The sequence below is a fragment of the Oryctolagus cuniculus genome, chromosome 6 (genome assembly GCF_051225735.1).
Source record: "Oryctolagus cuniculus isolate XC-2025 breed Fujian yellow rabbit chromosome 6, ASM5122573v1, whole genome shotgun sequence".
Classification (NCBI taxonomy): domain Eukaryota; kingdom Metazoa; phylum Chordata; class Mammalia; order Lagomorpha; family Leporidae; genus Oryctolagus; species Oryctolagus cuniculus.
This window is the reverse complement of record NC_142872.1, coordinates 60,709,096-60,712,919: the sequence shown is the minus strand read 5'-3', so window position 1 is coordinate 60,712,919 and position 3,824 is coordinate 60,709,096. Positions and strand designations below refer to the sequence as shown.

The following is a 3,824-nucleotide window of genomic DNA, read 5'->3' as shown; positions in this document are numbered from 1 at the left end:
GTCAGCCTTCGGCTGGCAGCGCGCCCCTGTCCTCCCGCGGGGCGCGTACAGCCGAGCCGAGCCGAGCCGGCTGGGTCTCTGGGGACGAGCCAGGAGCAGGCCGGGGCTGGGGCGCGAGCCAGCTCGCGGGGAGCGCACCCCGCTCCGAGGCCGATGACGTCTTTGCCTCTGGCTCTGGTGGCGCCGGGCCGGGCCGGGTGGGTGACGTCACCACCCGGTCACGTGGCCGCCATTCAAACAAACAAACCCCCCTTCCCCCTCCCAGCGCGCGCCAGCCCCGCCCCGCCCCGCCCCCGGAGAGGCCCATATAACTGCACTCCCCGGGGCCGAGCTCGTCGAGAAGGACGACTGGATTGTAGGAGAGGCGCTGCGGTCGCCGGAGCAGGGACGGTCCCGGGAGCGGCTGGAGAAAGCCCGGGTGGCTGCAGTCCCGTGTGACGCCCTTCGCTCGGCCCAAAGGCAGTGTCTTGTTCCGCGCCCAGAGAGTCGGGGTCGGACTTTTCCTCGAAAGCCGTCGCCGCTCTGCTCTTGGCGTCCGGGGACAGACAAAGGACTCCGGAGCGACGTGCACGCTGGGGGCTCTGAGGCCGGCCATGGTCATGGAGGTGGGCATCCTGGACGCCGGAGGCCTGCGGACGCTGCTGCGGGAGCGCGCGGCGCAGTGCCTGGTGCTGGATTGCCGCTCCTTCTTCGCTTTCAACGCTGGCCACATCGCCGGCTCGGTCAACGTGCGCTTCAGCACCATCGTGCGGCGCCGGGCCAAGGGCGCCATGGGGCTGGAGCACATCGTGCCCAACGCCGAGCTGCGCGGCCGCCTGCTGGCCGGCGCCTACCACGCCGTGGTGCTGCTGGACGAGCGCAGTGTCGCCCTGGACGGCGCCAAGCGCGACGGCACCCTGGCCCTGGCGGCGGGCGCGCTGTGCCGGGAGGCGCGCGCCGCGCACGTCTTCTTCCTCAAAGGTACGACCTCGGGGCAGCGCTGCCTTGCCGGGGGCCCCTTGGCCCTTGGCTCTCTAGTGGGGGCGGGGACCGGCGCCCGAGTCCTACCTGGAGCGCATGGGCGCGGCGTTGTGGCTCTGGGGACTTGTCACACCGGCTTTGTCTGGTCCTGGGAACAAAGACTTGCTTGGGCCTTAGCGATATGAACTTGGAGCGCCTGGTGGGGTGGGGGCTTTGTGGGAAGGGACCTTGGCTCAACGATGCTGATGGAAGCAAACCTTCCTCTCTCTGTTGCCAGGAGGTTATGAGGCGTTTTCGGCGTCCTGCCCAGAACTGTGCAGCAAACAGTCGACCCCCATGGGGCTCAGCCTTCCCCTGACCACCAGTATCCCGGACAGCGCGGAATCCGGATGCAGCTCCTGCAGCACCCCGCTCTACGATCAGGTCAGTGGGGCCCCGTGCCAGAGGGGAGGAGTCGGGGCCAGCAAGGCTTGGAAGAGGGTGCCCGTGAGAACGTGGAAAGTGACCTGCAGCTTTATTTATAAAGGGGACTTGGGGACACTCAATGGCTCTGCGTGTCTGATGCATGGCACTACAGAAATGAACTGGCTGGTGCTGCCAGGGGCACATGGGCTTAGACCCCTGTTTGTTTATACTCCAGCAGCAGCAGCAGGGGTACTGAGAAGTTCACCACTGACTTTTCCACTGGGGAGTTTTTGTGGGTGTGGGTGCTGGTGGTGCCCTGGAGCCGGCCTGAGCAGTGTTTGGGTCTTTCTGCCTCACAGGGTGGCCCGGTGGAGATCTTGCCCTTCCTATACCTGGGCAGTGCCTATCACGCTTCCCGCAAGGACATGCTGGATGCCCTGGGCATCACGGCCTTGATCAACGTCTCAGCCAACTGTCCCAACCACTTTGAGGGTCACTATCAGTACAAGAGCATCCCTGTGGAGGACAACCACAAGGCAGACATCAGCTCCTGGTTCAGCGAGGCCATCGACTTCATAGGTGAGTGGGACGGACGCCCGGCACTGCTGATGCCTCCCCGTTTCAACCTGTCTGGCAGAGGACTTGGGTGCTGCTCTTGTGAGCCATCCACCAGACATGAACTGTCCATCTCGGGTGGACATCATCCTTGCAGAATGAGGACTTGATGTCCCACCCTGCGCATGAGCAAACCGAGGCTTGGCAAGTGGACTTGCCCAGAATCAACCTGCTAAGTGGAGACACCCCATCTGGGTTTAGTCCCTTGCTGCCCCTTTGCACGGTGCCCTCCATGATAGCATAAGTCCATGGGCTAGCGTAAGGTGATGTTGGCCGCCTGGGTAGGACACGTGTGACATTGTTCTTTGACGCTTTTTGCCTGGACTTGGGGTCCCTCTCCCGAGCTCTCTAGTAAGCAGCCGCACTTCTTGTTTTCCAGACTCCATCAGAAATGCCGGAGGAAGGGTGTTCGTCCACTGCCAGGCGGGCATCTCCCGGTCCGCCACCATCTGCCTCGCTTACCTCATGAGGACTAACCGCGTGAAGCTGGACGAGGCCTTTGAGTTCGTGAAGCAGAGACGGAGCATCATCTCCCCCAACTTCAGCTTCATGGGCCAGCTGCTGCAGTTTGAATCGCAGGTGCTGGCCCCGCACTGCTCGGCGGAGGCCAGCAGCCCCGCCATGGCTGTGCTGGACCGCGGCACCGCCACCACCACTGTCTTCAACTTCCCCGTCTCCATTCCCGTACACCCCACGAACAGTGCCCTGAGCTACCTTCAGAGCCCCATCACCACCTCCCCCAGCTGCTGAGAGGCCGGGGCGGGGCTAGGAGCGCCACCTCCACCTCCACGCGCGCCCGGGACTCCAGGCTTCCTCCTTGGTGGAGAAAGGCAATGACTCCCGGGAGGGGGCTCACGAGCGCACACCGGGCCTTATTTATGTAACGTCACCTGGCTTCCACTGGGCTCCTCTGCAGTGGTAGCGGTGACAGCAAGATGCGTGTCGCACCCAGCACACGGGGACCAATGTGTAGTGGGTACATCAAGTCCCTCCGACAAAACAGGGCAGGAGAGGAGGACTGTTTGAGCCCATGTCTTTGTTGCTGGCCCCTGTTTTTTTGTAGAAATCTTCGTGCTTGGCACACCTACCAGTATTACCATTCCTGAAGACATACACATATGAGACTATCCCTTATTTATTTTTGTGTAGGTGGTCCGCCTTCACACATGTCAGTGTCTACTTCTAGAAGAACCAAATACCTCAATTTTTGTGTTTTGAGTACTGTACCGTCCTGTAAATAGACCCAGAGCAGGTTGTTTCCAGCACTGAGGGAAGACACCAGTGTTGGCTTTTTGTTTGTTTTTTTCTTTTTTTTTTTTTTAGTTGCCAACAGTTGTATGTTTGCTGATTATTTATGACCTGAAATAATATATTTCTTCTTCTAAGAAGACATTTTGTTACGTAAGGATGACTTTTTTATACAACAGAATAAATTATGGCATTTCTATTGAAATCTCAAGGCTTTTATTTCTTTGGCTGCCTCAGCCAGCTCCTCTCCTGCAAGTGAAATAGGGAAGAATTTGGATGAGGGTCTGATCCTGTGCCCCTCCGTGGCCACTTGGTCCCGTGAGGTAGCCGAGTCATAAGGGAGGTGGACAAGAGGTCTGTCGGGAGACATCAGCGCTGCAAGTCTTACTAGAGAGGGTGAGAATGCCCCGTTCCCTTTTTAACAGTGGTGTCATCTGCCGTGTCACCTGGGATGCCCTCGTGTCCCCACAGCCACTTGGCCTGGGTTGCCTTTTCATGGAATACCGTTCTCAGGATGATATAAAAAGTCTCCCTCCACTCTAGGCTGTGTCTAAGCACTTGGCATAGATCACATGTGTTCTGACTGCGAGGCGGTG

At 59.7% G+C, this 3,824-nt stretch overlaps 1 protein-coding gene across 1 annotated transcript; it reads left to right on the top strand.

Moving 5' to 3' along the window:
- The first annotated feature begins 334 nt into the window (after positions 1-334).
- DUSP1 (dual specificity phosphatase 1) lies at positions 335-3,433 on the top strand. The gene is made up of 4 exons (XM_002710379.6): positions 335-960; positions 1,238-1,383; positions 1,725-1,944; positions 2,360-3,433. Exons 1-4 carry the CDS (start codon positions 594-596, stop codon positions 2,728-2,730), a joined length of 1,104 nt encoding a protein of 367 aa, XP_002710425.1. The 5' UTR covers positions 335-593; the 3' UTR covers positions 2,731-3,433.
- Positions 3,434-3,824: the final 391 nt, after the last annotated feature.